The 17,696-nt window shown below is 31.3% G+C and overlaps 1 protein-coding gene across 1 annotated transcript in view; it reads left to right on the plus strand.

Annotated features, from left to right (window-relative positions):
* The first annotated feature begins 6,230 nt into the window (after positions 1–6,230).
* The window catches only part of GABA-B-R3 (gamma-aminobutyric acid type B receptor subunit 3), a 109,408-nt gene continuing 97,942 nt past the window's right edge, over positions 6,231–17,696 (plus strand). The window contains exon 1 of the mRNA XM_075295077.1: positions 6,231–7,566. Within this exon, the coding sequence (XP_075151192.1) occupies positions 6,502–7,566 (1,065 nt within the window). The 5' untranslated portion in view covers positions 6,231–6,501. The remainder of the gene's footprint in view (positions 7,567–17,696) is intronic.

A 17,696-nucleotide genomic window follows, 5' to 3' on the forward strand; every position in this document is an offset into this window, starting at 1 on the left:
TGTCAAAATTTTATTCTCATACAAAAATTTTTAAAACTTTTATTTTTATAGAAAAATTTTAAAAATTTTTATTTTTATAGATTTTTTTTATGTTATTTCTATATAAAATTTTGTTGAAAGTTTATTCCTATAGAAAAATTTGTAAAAATGGTGGTGGTATAATAACGGGCTGACACTTTACCCAACCTAACCTATCCTAACTTCTTTTTTCAACCATCTTCAAAAGAGCAAAAGATATTATTTTAGAAATATTTCACAAGTGCAACATATATAAAACAAATCATTTACACTAAAAAAATAGAATATTAAATTTATCTGTATCCCATTTTTTTTTTGTATAATTTACAGAGCCTAGATTTAAAGATAGCTCCCTAAAAATGTCTTTATAATCAATACCAAAATACTTAAGGCAAGGTCAAAATCTTTAAATTCAAGTACGCTTTTTTTGAGTGTAAGATTTAGACACCCTGAAATTTAGCTTCCATTTATAAAAAAACGTGACATTGCAAGCAATATTTTTTTAAACTTCTTCTTACATTAATGTAATTTATTTGGGGAAAATCATATTTTAGTGACCTTAAAATCCCTTGAAATGTATTTTATTTTATTTATTTTTTCCCTTCTCTACACTTGCCTTGCCAATGATATTTCAAAGTTTATAAATCATAAAAGAAAAATATTGTTTATATTTATGTTTCCTTCTGAAATATCTAAAGCATTCGCTAACAAAAAAATATATGATGACATATAAAAACATAAAAGCGACACATTTTTAAATTTATGGTGATATCGTTAACATTTGGTGGAGTTTGTTGACGTCTCACCACCGGAAGGATGCCAAAAGCGCAAACGAAGATGTGTGAAAAATATCATTAGAATTTATGTTTTGAAAAAAAAAATATATATATATATATATATATATGTAATAATTTAAATGTGCGATGTTGGTGCATAAAAATAAAGATACGGAATTCTCTATAAACACAATACTGTAATACAGTTTGTGATACACAATGATTTGGTTGAAAATTTCAAAGAATTTAGTCTGAGATAGTTCTTCGAATTTTTGAGAAATCAAGCCCATTAAATGTTCACCGAAGCCCTAGGCAGACACCATCGCAATCAGTACGCATCACCCATGAATGGCTTAAAAAAGAGTTTTTTTCATCTCATTTCTACCGCAAAATAGCCACCATAATATCTAGATCTAAATCCGTTGAATTTTTGCGCCTGTGCAATTTTTCAAAATTAGGATGGGCCAAAATACCGCAAAGCCAATTTCGTGCAGTGTGTAAAGGCCTTGGCGGCCGTTTGAAGGCCATAATTCGTACTAAAGGATGCCAATTCAGCCAAATATAAATTGTTTTAAAATTTGAAGTTATTGCCGATAGTTTTGCTTGTCTGTAATAAATTTAAAACAAAAAAACATATAAGAAAAGTCTAAGGTCCAAAGTCCAAAGGGGCCGACAAATGTATTCTATACCACTTTCTATATCTACATTTTCGACATATCTATTAAAGCATCACAAGAATGTGTTCACGAATTTTATATAATTATATCTAAAACTATCTCACCATACCAGGTTATTTCTGTTTAAATCTGAAGTGGCCAATTTTAAGATCTAATCGTATATAATTTGTTCCCCCACTTTTCACACGGATCTATAGAAAATTTCTTATAAGTTTATTTTTATAGAAAAATTAGTCAAAATTTTATTTCCATAGAAAATTTTGTCAAAATTTCATTCTTATAGAAAAATTTTTCAAAATTTTATTTCCATAGAAAAATGTTTAAAACTTTTATTTCTACAGAAAATTTTTTTTAAATATTATTTCTATATAAAATTTTGTCAAAATTTTATTTCCACATAAAATTTTGTCAAAATGTCTATAGAAAATGTTGTAGAAATTTTTTTATATAAAATTTTGTTGAAATTTTATTCGTATAGAAAATTTTGTGAAAATTTCATTTCTATAGAAAATTTTTATCAAAATATAAAATTATTAGAAAAATTTGTGATAATTTTATTTCTATAGACATTTTGTCACCATTTTATTTCTATACAAAATTTTGTTGACATTTTATTCCTATAGAAACATTGGTAAAGATTTATTTCCATACAAAAATTTGTAAAAATGTTATTTCTATAGAAAAAATTGTAAAACTTTTATTTCTATAGATTTTTTTTAATATTATTTCTATATAAAATTTTATCAAAATTTTATTTCCATATAAAATTTTGTCAACATATTATTTCTATAGAAAATTTTGTCAAAATTTTATGTCTATAGAAAATGTTGTCAATTTTTTTTGTTTATTTTATTGAAATTTTGTTCCTATAGAAAAATTTGTCAAAATTTCATTTCTATAGAAAAATTGAGTCAACATTTTTTTCTATAGAAAAAATTTTAAAACTTTTATAGAAAATTTTATCAAAATATTATTTCTAATTTTGTCAAAATTTTATTTCTATAGAAAAATTTGTCACAATTTAATTTCTATATAAAATTTTGTTGACATTTTATTCCTATAGAAAATTTTGTGAAAATTTTATTTCCATCGAAAATTTTGTCAAAATTTTATTTCTATGGAAAAATTTGTAAAACTTTTATTTCAATAGAAATTATTTTTAAATATTATTTTTACATAAAATTTTGTCTAAATTTTATTTGCTAAGAATGCTATTTCTATAGAAAATTTTGTCAAAATTTTTTTCTATATAAAATTTGGTTGAAATTTTATTCCTATAGAAAAATTTGTGAACATTTTATTTCAACATATAAATTTTATAGAAAAATTTTGTTATAATTTTATTTCTATAGAAAAAAAAACTAAAGAATTTTTTATCGAAATTGTATTTCTATATAAACTTTTGTTGAAATTTTATTCCTATAGAAAAATTTATTAAAATTTTATTTTATAGAAAATTTTCTCAAAACTAAATTTCTATATAAGATTTTATCAAAACTTTATTTATAGAGAACATTTTGTAAAACTTTTATTTCTGAAGAAAATGTTGTCAAAATATTATTTCTATATACAAATTTTGTCAAAAATTTATTTCTATCGAACATATAGAACAACATGTTATTTGTATAGCAAATATTATCAACATCTTATTTTTATAGAAATGTTTGTCAAAATTTCATTTCTATAGGAAAATTGTGTCAACATTTTATTTCTATAGAAAATTTTGTCAAAATATTTTTTCTAATTTTGTCAAAATTTTTCAAATTTTATTTTTATAGATAATTCTGTCAAATTTTATTTCTATAGAAATTTTTTTCAAAATTTTATTTCTTTATGAAATTTTGTCAAAAATTTTTTCATAGGGAAAATATTGTTAAAATTTTATTATACCCTGCGCCTCACTGTTTTGGCTCAGAATTGAACCCTGTTGAGTTCAGATTTAGACATAGCTCCCATATATATATATATATATATATATATATATATATATATATATATATATATATATATATATATATATATATATATATATATATATATATATATATATATATATATATATATATATATATATATATATATATATATATATATATATATATATATATATATATATATATATATATATATATATATGGGAGCTATATCTAAATCTATATATATATATATATATATATATATATATATATATATATATATATATATATATATATATATATATATATATATATATATATATTTTTATGATTTCGACGAAAATGGTCAAAATACCAACATTTTCCTTGTAAAATCGCCGCTGCTTAGTCGAAAAGTTATAAAAATGACTCTACACGCAAAGAAAAAAAAACGTTTGGAAAACGTGTACCGAAAACGTTTACCGAAACGTTCTTTTGTTAGAGTTTTTTGAATTGCATCGAAAAGTATACACTTTTATCACCAAAAAAATTCGTTTGTTACAAAATTTTTATTTTTTCAGTAAAAAAAGTTATTTTTGAACCAACAACACAGTCCATTTCGTTTATATGAAACACTGTTCTTTTCTAAATTTAGGTCTTTAATAAGACACATTTTACAGTTCATAGTAAAAATGTAATATAGTAGAATGTAATGTTGACAATTTTTTCGGAATCTTCCGATCATATCTGGAATATATGAAAAAAAAAAAAAAAAAAAAAACTTTGACCTAAGCAGGGATCGAACCCACGACCCTTGGCATGCAAGTCAGACGTAACAACCACTGCTCCACGGTGCCCAACTAAATGTATTTTTCTGTTAAATAAACTTTGTTTAATCGGCTCGTGGGCGCCGCAAGCTATGCTATATAAATATAACTTAGTTATATGGGTAATTGTCTATTGATGACAATAACGGCTACATGGCTCAGTGGATAGTGTGTTGGCTTACAAATTGCATGGTCCGCGGTTCGATTCTCCTTCCAGGCGAAAGGTAAAAAAAAAAATTTTAAAAATTTATAAAATCGTATAATTTCTTCTACATTGTTTGTGTTACAGAAAAAGGTGCTAAGAACTAAAAACTTCGTGGAAGTGGGAAAGATGTGAGGGAAAATGCAATTAGCCAGAAAAAAAATTTTTTGAGTTAGTCTTTATGAAATTGTTTTTACATCCTGGAAAAAAATAAACGTTTATCACAAAAAAAAATTAATTTTCTTCCAAATACACTTCCTTTCAACGAAAAGCAAATGAGAAACGAACTTTGTTTGTCTAAAATTTCGTTTGGGAGGAAAGAATTATTTTTTTGCGTGTAATTTTCCTAAACTTCTAATACACATAAATATATCGAGCGATAAATCATAAATAAACTTTTGCGAAGTTTCCTTAAAATTGCTTCAGATTTAAATGTTTCCCATATTTTTTTACTAGCATTTTGGTCCACCCTAGTGCATTAGGCGACTTAAATTTTGAGTCTTTAGATTTTGTAGAAGTCTATCAAATTCTGTCCAGATCGAGTGATATTTAAATGTATGTATTTGGGACAAACCTTTATATATAGCCCCCAGCACATTTGACGGATGTGTTATGGTATCGAAAATTTAGATCTACAAAGTGGTGCAGGGTATAATATAGTCGGCCCCACCAGACTTTAGACTTTCCATATTTGTTTTCTATAGGAAATTTTGTCAAAATTTTATTCCTAGAGAAAATTTTGTCAAAAAATTTTTCTATAAAAATGTTTGTGAATATTTCTTTCTATAGAAAACTTTGTCAAAATTTTATTCCTAGATAAAATTTTGTTAAAATTTTATTTCTATAGAAAATTTTGTCAAAATTTTTTTTATATAGAAAATTATTTCAAAATTTTATTTCTTTAAAAAATTTTTTCAAATTTTTATTTGTATACAAAATTTTGTAAAATTTTTATTAATGGAGAAAATGTTTCCAAATTTTATTCTTAAGGAAATTTTTGTCAATTCATTCATAATTCATATAGAAACTTTGTCAAAATTTTATTCACATAGAAAATTTCGTCAAAATTTTATTCCTAAGAAAAATTTTCCAAATTTTATTCTTAGAGAAAATTTTGTCAACAATTTATTCCTAGAGAAAATTGTGTCTATTTTTGATGGAACTATACCAACTGTGGCAACTGTGATTGGGACTAATTGGTATCATAATCGGCTCGATAAGGTTTACAAATTATTTCATATTTAATTTATTTTGGTGCACTTGCCATTTAACCTCAATATTTGTTTTCGCTTCTTGAATATTTACAAACCCCATAATAATTCAACTATATTCAATTCAATTCTATGCCACTTATAAAATTAATGAAATAATCTCATAAAGCTTATGTTAGTGATTATTTAATTAAATGCTTTTGTGTAATATTCAACAACAACACGAGATGAAAACCGAAAAACTAAATTCAATTAATTAAAGTAGAAATTAAAAATGTTTTTAAATTAATCCATAATAAATGAAAGTTTTGTAGGTCATTAAAAATGCAATCCCATGCAATATGAATAATAAAAGTGTGGATGAAACATTTAACATAAGTGCAGAATTATAAATATTTAAATAACCGAAAACGGTAGGATGGAGTGGAAAAATGCAAATTCACAAACAAAAAACAATTTAGCGCCATATGAAACAAAAGGAAAAGTGTGTCACTAACAACAACAACAACGATGACGGTGGCAATGTTAACGTTGAGGATGTAAATAATACAACAGAAGCTTGAAAAATACCATTTGGCTTGGTAGCTAGTTTGTATTTATATAAGAAATGAGTTATTTTTTCTTTTTGTGCTAAGGTAAAAAGAATGGTGTCTTTGATTATACAGAAAATATGCAAAATCGTGTGTTAATGAGCTCATTACAAAAATTTAAAAAATTAAGTGAAATATTTAAAGCATCTGCAGTTAACAATCCAAAGGGCAGACCTCCAACATTTAAACTACAATCCATAGTAATCACACACTGGAGGCCTGGAGTGGTGGGCCATCACTCCTACGCCTGAGTAAACGATAGCGAAAAAACACTTGCAGACACAGAGAGGCTGCACTCTGCTGCCATGTCAAAGACCAAACAGAAACGTTGGCGTTGGCAACATACCCGCCATCTACAACACTACCACCTGTATATGGTAATTATGGCAACGGCAATTATTGTGCCAATTAACATGACAAGGTGTAATAATATCCAACTCAAGACAACAGCGACAGTAATGATACCAGCAACAACAACAACAACGGAAACAGAAACAGCAACAAGAACAACGATAACAGCATTTCCGGTTCTATCTACATCAAGGACGTCTGTGGCATTAAAACTGACACCGGCAACATCAGCAGTAGACACCACCCAAAGACCACCAGCTGTTGATTTCCCACCCACAGGCAGGGGGGCCAGGGAGTTATCAATGTCAATTACATTTAATGAATCTCTCACCTATGATAGCTCCATAGAAAAGCAATTAAAGGCAGAAATAGCCCATAGCAATAGTTCAGATAATAAAATTAACCGTCCTGTAAATAAAGAAAAATGTCATAGAGTTAACACCATCACCACCACCAATACAGAGAAAAACAAATCAACAACAATATCAAATAATGTGGCAACCTCATCGCCCATTTCAAATTCCAAAATCAATGAAAATCATTTTACATCCGTTTCCGGTGAAACCATCAAGGCTTTAACTTCCTCTTCACCACCTCCACACAACAGTGCTACCATGGAAGATTCCAAGAGGATACGACGTTTTTCCAAACTGAGAAGGCCAAAAAATGTTACCCTTGCACATAGCTCGCCCCCTTTTTCCAAGGGCATTAATGCCATTAGCCTTCTGGCCACCACTCAATCACCTGCCCCCGTTTCCATGAGCTTGTGGCAACAACATCAACAGCAATATCTAAAAGTAAATCAAGTCTTTGAACAGGAACGTGCCCTAACTCTCACCAATCTACAACATAATCGTGGCAAAATTGTTTTACTCGGCCTTTTTGAACTTTCAACAAAATCCGGCCCAAGACCGGAAGGATTAAGCGAATTGATTGCCGCCCAAATGGCTGTGGAGCACATAAATCGTAAACAGTTATTGCCTGGCTATACCATTGAACTCATGACAAATGATACTCAGGTAAGTTTAATTGTAATTTGAGGAGTGATAGGATGAGGGTTAAATTCAATAGGAAAAAACATTTTTAAATGTCCTTGAAATTTATTTTAAAGCAATTGCGAATTTATTGCACTCACGTATGGTAGGATAAGTGTAGCTTTTTGGATTTCTTTTTTGTCAAAGAAAGGTAAATAAAAAATGATAAGGGCCTTTTGTGATCAATTAAGCCATTTTCGGAGAGGATGAGGAAATGAGAATTTTTTTAATATTCAACTAAGGTTTCTTAGCCATTACAAATATTAAATGGCTTAGTACTGAAAATAAAGGCATTTTCAGGTCTTATCGTTGAGTAGAACAATTCTATAGCCACGTTGAAACTAAACTCCAGTTAGATCAACCCATAAGTAAACCTTTACTCCTTTTTATACCATCCACCATAGGATAGGGGGGTTTACTAACTTTGTCATTCCATTTTTAGCACATCTAAATATTGGTCTCAGATCCCAGAAAGTATAAATTTAATGGGTCATGGTGAAAGTCGAAGTCAATCTAGCGATGTCCGTCTGTCCGGCTGTCCGCCCATCCGCCGGTCTGTTGAAATTAAATTCCGAACATGCTATAGACTCATATCAGTAACAACTACACGCAGAGAAGGAATATGATCACCTCAACCATGTTTCAAGAGCAAAATGTTATTTTTGGATGGTGACCATGTAACATTTTGTCAACATTTTATTTCAATAGAAAATTTTTATCAAAATTTTATTTCTATAGAAAATTTTTTCAAAATTTTATTTCTATAGAAAATTTTGTCAACATTTTATTTCAATAGAAAATTTTTATCAAAATTTTATTTCTATAGAAAATTTTGTCAAAATTTGATGTATATTAAAAAATTTGTCAAAAGTTTATTTCTATAGATATTTTGGTCAAAGTTTTATTTCTACAGAAAATTTTCTCAAAATTTTATTTTTATAGCAAATTTTCTCAAAATTTGAAGTATTTAAGATTTTATCGAAATGTAGATCTAAATACTAAGTTGTGCAGAGTATATTATATTCGGCCGTCCAACTTCAGACTTTCCTTATTTGTTTTTTACTAAAATTGTGTTTCGTCCCATAACGTTAGATTTAAATTTTGAGTACATAGATTTTGTACAAGTGTATACAATTTTGTCTAAATCGGTTCAGGTTTAAATTCATCCATATGGGAATATAAACCTTAATGTAGCTCGCATTTACGGTACCTCCCACTAGAACTACAAATTAGTGGTATTAAAATGAGATTTAGTTATATTACCAGGAGTCGACTCGGGAGTCGGAGTAGGAGTCGAGGCTGATGAAAAATGCTGGAGTCGGAGTCGAGCAAAATTGGCTCGACTCCACAGCCCTGGTAGCTACAGTTAGTAGAATTCTACCAAAACTGTCAGATTTTTTACTCTTTGGTAGATTGACATAATTCTTGACGTTTTAGAAGATTTTGTAAAATATTCCTTTCCAAATATGGACAAAATTAAAAATAAAATATAGAATAAAATTATGACCAAATTTTCTGTAGAAATAAAATTTTGACAAAATTTTCTATAGAAATAAAATTATGACCAAATTTTCTACAGAAATAAAATTATGAACAAATTTTCCATAGAAATAAAATATTGACACAATTTTCTATAGATATAAAATTTTGACAATCTTATATAGAAATAAAATTTGACAAAATTTTCTTTAGAAATAAAATTTTGACATAATTTTATTCTTATTTAAGACAACACAATAAACCAGTAAGGCCAATAATACCACACTGCCACTAAAACTAATTAATTATATATAAAATCCAAAATAAATTTACCATTTAATTAAATAAAGGGTGATGCGGTCAAAATTTGTTCAAGGGAAAACGCGTGTAAATCGGTGAAATCGTTTATTTAAAAAATCAAATTAAATTTCTTTTTCAAGTTCAATTAGTATAAAAATCAGTAAAAATATTCAGTTAGGCTTTCGCTTTTCCAAATCCGAATTGCCGGGCCTCACGCTTGACACCTGCCATCAGATTTTGTACAGCCACCTTGTCCACCTTCTTCGCCGCAGAAAGCCAGTTTGCCTTGAACTGCTGCTCGTCCTTAGCAGTTTTTTTTTTTGGTCTTCTTTAGGTTCCGCTTGACAATAGCCCAGTATTTCTCAATTGTTTATCATCGCGATTTGGAGTCACTACCTTCTTGTAAGTCGATAGTCCGGCTCGTTTTTTGGCTCGATGCACGGTTGTAGACGATACACCCAGCTTATTTGCGGCATCTCGGAGAGAGAGGTTAGGGTTTCGCTTGAAACTACCGGCAACTTTCTTTGTCGTCTCAGCGGCTTCCGGTTTTCGATTTCCCCCCGATCCAGACTTCCTGGCTGTCGACAAACGTTCCCCAAACACTTTAATTACATTTGTAACGGTTGATTTGGCAACTTTTGGCGATTTTGCTAGATTTGCGTGCGAGTAGCTCGGATTTTCGCGATGCGCGAGCATAATTTTGATACGCTGCTCTTCTTGCTTGGACGGCATTTTGACAACTGAAGAGTGAATTCCAAAATCAAAATAGGAGCAACATTCTACACACACACACCTTCAAAATGAGGGGTGTTCAGGTTTTTTAAATGCAAAATTGAAAGAAATACGTCAAGTTTATATTGACCAAATTTTGACCGTATCACCCTTTAACAATATAAATGAATTTTTAGAAAAAGTATAGAATATATAAGTGCAAATGAAATAAGCAAAAAATATGGCATATAGATCATTCATCCCGAAATCTCTGTAACTTTAAAGTTAACGCATCTGAGTGTTATCGGGAGAGAATAAAATAATAAAATAAGATTTTCATAAGAAATAAAATTTTGACAAAATTTTCCATAGAAATAAAATTTTGACATAATTTTCTATAGAAATAAAATTTTTACAAAATTTTCTATAGAAATAAAATTTTGACAAAATTTTCTGTAGAAGTAAAATTTTGCAAATTTCCTATAGAAATAAAGTTTTGACAAAATTTTCTATAGAAGCAAAATTTTGACAAAATTTTCCATAGAAATAAATTTACTATAGAAATAAAATTTTGAGAAAGTCTTCTCTAGAAATACAATTTTGACAAAATATAGCAATAAAATTTTGAGAAAATTTTCTATTGAAGTAAAATTTTGACAAAATTTTCTATAGAAATAAAATTGTGAGAAAATTTTCTATAGAAATAAAATTTTGACAAAATTATCTATAGAAATAAAATTGTGAGAAAATTTTCTATAGAAGTAAAATTTTGAGAAAGTCTTCTATAGAAATAAAATTTGGCAAAATTTTCTTTAGAAAAAAAAAATTGACAAAATTTTCTTTAGAAATAAAATATAGACAAAATTTTCTTTAGAAATAAAATAAAAAATTATTTTTTTGGAAATAAAATTTCAAAAACATTTTCCAAATTTGACCAAAAACTTCAAAATAAGTCCTTTTTAATTTGGTAGATTTTTGCCAAAATTTTCTTAAAATTTTGGTAAATTATGTTTGGCAACCGTGTTGGTGAAGTGATGGAGTCCTGTTGGAATGTCCATGACCTTCGGCCGAAATTTTTGTTTTTACTGTAGAACTTTAGTGTTCAGCTAACGAGAAAAATTTTCTGCACCTGCGGCGTGGATTTTGATCAAATCTGGCCATCACTTTTCGGACCATTTCTAGTGCCAGACAGTTTTGAAGTTATAGTTTCATAGATCGTTTTGTAATACGAGTGTTATATTCTTTGTTCACAGCAACATAGAAATAAAATTTTGAACATTTTCTATAGAAATAAAATTTTTTCTCTAGAAATACAAATTTGACAAAATATAGAAATAACATTTTGAGAAAATTTTCTATAGAAATAAAATTTTGACAAAATTGTCTATAGAAATAAAATTGTGAGAAAATTTTCTGTAGAAATAAAATTTTGTCAAAATTTTCTATAGAAATAAAATTTTGAGAAAATTTTCTATAGAAATAAATTTTGGCAAAATTTTCTTTATAAAAAAAATTTTGACAAAATTTTCTTTAGAAATAAAATGTAGACAAAATTTTCTTTAGAAATAAAATGTTGACAAAATTTACCATAGAAATAAAATGTTGACAAAAGTTTCTTTAGAAATAAAATAAAAAATTATTTTTTTTAAATAAAATTTCAACAACATTTTCCAAATTTGACCAAGAACTTCAAAATAAGACTTTGGTAGATTTTTGCTAAAATTTTCTTTAAATTTTGGTAAATTATGTTTGGCATTAGTGGCAACCGTGTTGGTGAAGTGATGGAGTCCTGTTGGAATGTCCATGATCTTCGGCCGAAATTTTTGTCTTTACAGTAGAACTTTAGTGTTCAGCTAACAAGAAAATTTTCTACCCCTGCGGCGTGGATTTTGATCAAATCTGGCCATCACTTTTCGGACCATTTCTAGTACCAGACATTTTTGAAGTTAAAGTTACATAGAACGTTTTGTAACACGAGTGTTATATTCAGTGTTCACAGCAACATTCATTTAGACCAAAAAAATCAATTGAATTTTCGTGTAACTTCGTGCAAACTTCGTGAAGGTCACCCAAAATCAGTAGTAGTTCCGGAAACCATAGAAACTGTTTTCCAACAAATTTTGCTAGATGGTCATATGATCTATCGTGAGATTGAGGCAACCTCAGGCATTGATGAGACCAGCATACATTCAATAATGCATGAACATTTGACCGTCAAAAATTGTTCGCTATGGATCCCACACAATTTGTGAAACGCTCAAACAAAGAAACTCGTGTCGATTGATGGAAGAAATGCTCCAAAAATACGATCTCGATATTTCGAAGCAGGTCTATGACATTGTGACAGGTGATGAATCTTGTATTTATACGTACGAGTCCAAAGCAAACAACAGTCGTTTGTAGTCCAACGAAAGTTGATCGCGCATGAAGTATTTCCAAGCAAATGATGGCCTGTTTTTTTTTAGAAAAAATTTACATCTCGCTATCGTGCCACCAGAACAACGCAGAACAGTCAATTCTGAGTGATACACTAGCTTTCGTTTGTCAGTCAGTTGGCTTTCAAGCAATCAGGAAAACCAACCGACGAAGACGGCGACAATGCGAGTTTTGCATTTTTATACCCACCACCATAGGATGGGGGGTATATTAACTTTGTCATTCCGTTTGTAACACATCGAAATATTGCTCTAAGACCCCATAAAGTATATATATTCTGGGTCGTGGTGAAATTCTGAGTCGATCTGAGCATGTCCGTCCGTCTGTTGAAATCACGCTAACTTCCGAACGAAACAAGCTATCGACTTGAAACTTGGCACAAGTAGTTGTTATTGATGTAGGTCGGATGGTATTGCAAATGGGCCATATCGGTCCACTTTTACGTATAGCCCCCATATAAACGGACCCCAAAATTTGGATTACGAGGCCTCTAAGAGAAGCAAATTTCATCCGATCCGGCTGAAATTTGGTACATGGTGTTAGTATATGGTCTCTAACAACCATGCAAAAATTGGTCCACATCGGTCCATAATTATATATAGCCCCCATATAAACCGATCCCCCGATTTGGCTTGCGAGGCCCCTAAGAGAAGCAAATTTCATCCGATCCGGCTGAAATTTGGTACATGGTGTTAGTATATGGTCTCTAACAATCATGCAGAAATTGGTCCACATCGGTCCATAATTATATATAGCCCCCATATAAACCGATCCCCCGATTTTGCTTGCGAGGCCCCTAAGAGAAGCAAATTTCATCCGATCCGGCTGAAATTTGGTACATGGTGTCAGTATATGGTCTCTAAGAACCATGCAAAAATTGGTCCACATCGGTCCTTAATTATATATAGCCCCCATATAAACCGATCCCCCGATTTGGCTTGCGAGGTCTCTAAGACAAGCAAATTTCATCCGATCCGGTTGAAATTTGGTACATGGTGTTGGTATATAGTCTCGAACCACCATGCAAAAATTGGTCCACATCGGTCCATAATTATATATAGCCCCCATATAAACCGATCCCCCGATTTGGCTTGCGAGGCCCCTAAGAGAAGCAAATTTCATCCGATCCGGCTGAAATTTGGTACGTGATGTTAGTATATGGTCTCTAACAACCATGCAAAAATTGGTCCACATCGGTTCATAATTATATATAGCCCCCATATAAACCGATCACCAGATTTGACCTCCGAAACCTCTTGGAAGACCAAAATTCATCTGATTCAGTTGAAATTTGGTACGTGGTGTTAATATATGGCCTCAAACTCCCATGCAAAAATTGGTCGATATCGGTCCATAATTATATATAGGCCCCATATAAACCGATCCCCAGATTTGACCTCCAGAGCCCCTTGGAAGAGCAAAATTCTTCCCATTCGGTTGAAATTTGGTACGTGATGTTAGTATATGGTATCCAACAACCATGCAGGAATAAGAAGTTTTAAGATACCACAACCCAAGTAATTCGATTGTGGATGACAGTCTTTCGTAGAAGTTTCTACGCAATCCATGGTGGTGGGTACATAAGATTCGGCCTGGCCGAACTTGCGGCCGTATATACTTGTTTAATATTCAAAAAATTGAATTGATGGATCATCCGCGTATAGTCCTGCTTCTCAACCGAATTACGCTTTTTATTTCTGTACGTCCAGAAGGCATGGTTTGGAGATACCTTTTTCAAAGTGCCAAAAGTGCTTCAACAATTTGTTGAAGCACATGCAAAGTTGTAGAGATCTTAAAGGGGGGATATTTTTAAAGCGATTTTCGATAATTAATATTTGTTTTTGTTCTCAAATCCCGCATTATAAAAGTCAACCCACATAATATATCACATCACTTTATAAATGTTTAAAAGTGTCGAAAATATAAAATTTTAAATTAACAAACATTTTCAGCTTCATATGGCACTCGTAATTATCTCTAAAACTCCTCAAAAGGGATCACTGTGTCGTATGAGTTACATTAATCCACAACGTATACGCCATACAGTACGTATGTATACGTTATGGATTACTCGTTTGCCACGGTAATAAAGCTAAAATTTTGTTATATACTATGCTAACATTAAATTTATGATTTCATAAATTCCAAGAGACCATCACCAAATTGTTAGGTGTGCTTGCTGGTATTTTACCCGAACTTTTAATTCGCCCAAAACGACCATAAAGCGTAAAACACTGGAAACAACATTAATGTGCAAATTCATATAATTACCATAGTTTAGAGAAAATCTAGTCCTTTTGGAAAAATGCAAACAACTGGCATATTTCCTGTGTTCATTTCCTTGGTGCAGATGGTTGGCGATAGTTTGTTGGTGGCTCTTTGCGTTTTCCACATGGTTTGCCAATGAATAAACCCCTCTGCAGGCAGTGCTAATTAAGTTAAAACTGTGACATTTAAACGACTAGATTTCACGGACTCATAAGGATATGGTCTTAAATTTTTTATATTGTATATATGGTTAAACATAAATTTCATAAATTTATAATTAAGTGTTGAAAACAATATTGAGAGAGTACCTGTCATGGTGGATCTTTGATAACGATGCGAGCAAGGTACTAAATCTTCTTTTGCCATACAAAACTGAAATCTTTCAAAGTCTTTGGGCGAGAGTTAGTTGTGTCGTTTCCATGAATATGGTCGTTTTTGTATGTGTCGTATATGTATATGCATGCATTCATTATGAATGTGAATGTCTTTTGCTTTAATGCGTATCTGCGTTGGCGTACGTACATACATTCTCATTGGCTTGTCATGTCCTTTGAACTACACTAAAATCCACGGATGTACTCTTGAAATGCAAAGAAACACATGCACGCACACACACAGACAGCCCCACATACTCAAATACACTCGTTTAACGATGCCACTCACTAACATCAGCTTTATGGAAGATACACTTAAGTGTCATAAACGCAAAAGCAAGAGACATCCTCACAACACAAAAACAATGCGTTTCATTATACATCAAATGATGTCGACAGTGTGTGTGTGTTTAATTGTGTAACGTACAGTGAGGTATTTTCGAACATGAAGTTCGAGAAAGGTCTTGAAAATAATCGATAAAGGTGTTTTGAAACGCCCTACTATAACTATAATACGCCTTATAATCACGGTTACCACAGTTGGAAAAAATTCTACCAAATATGGCACATTTTTTACTGTTTGGCAGATTGGTAGAATTTTTGAAGTTTTGATAGATCTTGCAAAATATCCCTCTTCAACTAGGAGGTACTTCAGACATTTTCTATAGTGAAAAAAACAAGTATATACGGCAGTAAGTTCGGCCAGGCCGAATCTTATGTACCCTCCACCATGGATTGCGTAGAAACTTCTACGAAAGACTGTCATCCACAATCGAATTACTTGGGTTGCGGTAACACTTGCTGGGAGCCACCGTGGTGCAATGGTTAGCATGCCCGCCTTGCATACACAAGGTCGTGGGTTCGATTCCTGCTACGACCGAACACCAAAAAGTTTTTCAGCGGTGGACTATCCCACCTCAGTAATGCTGGTGACATTTCTGAGGGTTTCAAAGCTTCTCTAAGTGGTTTCACTGGAATGTGGAACGCCGTTCGGACTCGGCTATAAAAAGGAGGTCCCTTGTCATTGAGCTTAACATGGAATCGGGCAGCACTCAGTGATAAGAGAGAAGTTCACCACTGTGGTATCACAATGGACTGAATAGTCTAAGTGAGCTTGATACATCGGGCTGCCACATAACCTAACCTAACCTAACACTTGCTGATGGCAAGGTATCTTTAAACCTCCTAACACCGTCTTCTAAATTGTAAGTAAGTCCATACGTGCTATATATTAAATTAAAAAAGACCGATTAAATACGTATATAATTCAGTTTGACAAAAGTTTCTATAGATATGAAATTTTAACAAAATTTTCTATAGAAATACAATTTTAACAAAATTTTCTATAGAAATTAAATTTGGCAACATTTTCTATAGTAATTAAATTTTAACAAAATTTTCTATAGAAATAAAATTTTGACAAAATTTTCTATAGAAATAAAATTTTGACAAAATTTTGTATAGAAATAAAATTTTAACAAAATTTTCTATAGAAATAAATTTTTAACAACATTTTCAATAGAAATTAAATTTTGACAAAATTTTCTATAGAAATAAAATCCATGATTATGAACCGATATGGGCCAATTTTTCTGTGATTGGGGATCGGCTATATATATCTACAGCCCGATATGGACCTTTTTTGGTATGGTTGTTAGCGGCCATATACTAACACCACGATCCAAATTTGAACCCGATCGGATGTTAGAGACCATATACTAACACCACGTTCAAGGTTTGAACCAGATCGTATGAATTTTGATGCTCCAAGAGGCTCCGGAGGTCAAATCTGGAGAACGGTTTATATGGGGGCTATATATAATTATGGACCGATATGGAACAATTCTGGCACGATGTTAGAGACCATACAAGGTTAGGTTAGGTTAGGTGGTAGCCCGATGTATCAGGCTCACATAGACTATTCAGTCCATTGTGATACCACATTGGTGAACTTCTCTCTTATCACTGAGTGCTGCCCGATTCCATGTTAAGCTCAATGACAAGGGACCTCCTTTTTATAGCCGAGTCCGAACGGCGTTCCACATTGCAGTGAAACCACTTAGAGAAGCTTTGTAACCTTCAGAAATGTCACCAGAATTACTAAGGTAGGATAATCCACCGCTGAGAAACTTTTGGTGTTCGGTCGAAGCAGGAATCGAACCCACGAGCTTGTGTATGCAAGGCGGGCATGCTAACCATTGCACCACGGTGGCTCCCAGACCATATACTAACACCATGTTCCAAATTTCAACCGGATCGGATGAAATTTGCTTCTCTTAGAGGCTCCGCAACCCAAATCTGGGGATCGATTTATATGGGGGCTATATATAATTATGGACCGATGTGGACCACTTTTTGCATGGTTGTTGGAGACCATATACCAACATCATGCACCAAATTTCAACCGGATCGTATGAAATTTGTTTCTCTTTGAGTTTCCGCAATCCAAATCTGGGGATCGATTTATATGGGGGCTATATATAATTATGAACCGATGTTTACCAAATTTCAGCAGAATCGGATGTACCAAATTTCATCCGAATCGGA

The sequence above is a fragment of the Haematobia irritans genome, chromosome 2 (genome assembly GCF_050003625.1).
Source record: "Haematobia irritans isolate KBUSLIRL chromosome 2, ASM5000362v1, whole genome shotgun sequence".
Taxonomy (NCBI): domain Eukaryota; kingdom Metazoa; phylum Arthropoda; class Insecta; order Diptera; family Muscidae; genus Haematobia; species Haematobia irritans.